The following is a 309-nucleotide window of genomic DNA, read 5'->3' as shown; positions in this document are numbered from 1 at the left end:
GACCGGTGCCAAGGTGAGTCCAGCGGTGCCCGGGACATTCTCCCTGACACCCCCACACCCTGGCCCAGCCTCATCGCTGCTCTCGGTGTTGCAGGTCTTCCTCTGCCCCTCCAGCCTGGCCCGAAAGCGGACGTGGAACAAGAAATATCCCATCTGCGTCCTCCTCCCCGAACCAGCGGCGGTGGAGGGCAGGAGCAGCGAGGAGCAGGACACAGAGCCCCAGGGGGATGAAGGGACAAAGAAGGCGCTGGTGCCAGGGCAGGACGTCCCAGGCGACAGCAGGGAGAGGTGCCTGTACCTCTTTGGGCG

At 65.7% G+C, this 309-nt stretch overlaps 1 protein-coding gene across 1 annotated transcript in view; it reads left to right on the top strand.

Moving 5' to 3' along the window:
- The window catches only part of LOC104276708 (testis-expressed sequence 2 protein-like), a gene marked incomplete at its 5' end in the record, with an annotated part of 3567 nt that overhangs the window by 175 nt on the left and 3083 nt on the right, over positions 1 to 309 (top strand). The window contains one exon of the mRNA XM_009873126.1: positions 14 to 250. Within this exon, the coding sequence (XP_009871428.1) occupies positions 14 to 250 (237 nt within the window). The remainder of the gene's footprint in view (positions 1 to 13; positions 251 to 309) is intronic.

The sequence above is a fragment of the Apaloderma vittatum genome, unplaced genomic scaffold (genome assembly GCF_000703405.1).
Source record: "Apaloderma vittatum isolate BGI_N311 unplaced genomic scaffold, ASM70340v1 scaffold24447, whole genome shotgun sequence".
Taxonomy (NCBI): Eukaryota; Metazoa; Chordata; class Aves; order Trogoniformes; family Trogonidae; genus Apaloderma; species Apaloderma vittatum.
This window is presented reverse-complemented; position numbering and strand designations above follow the sequence as displayed.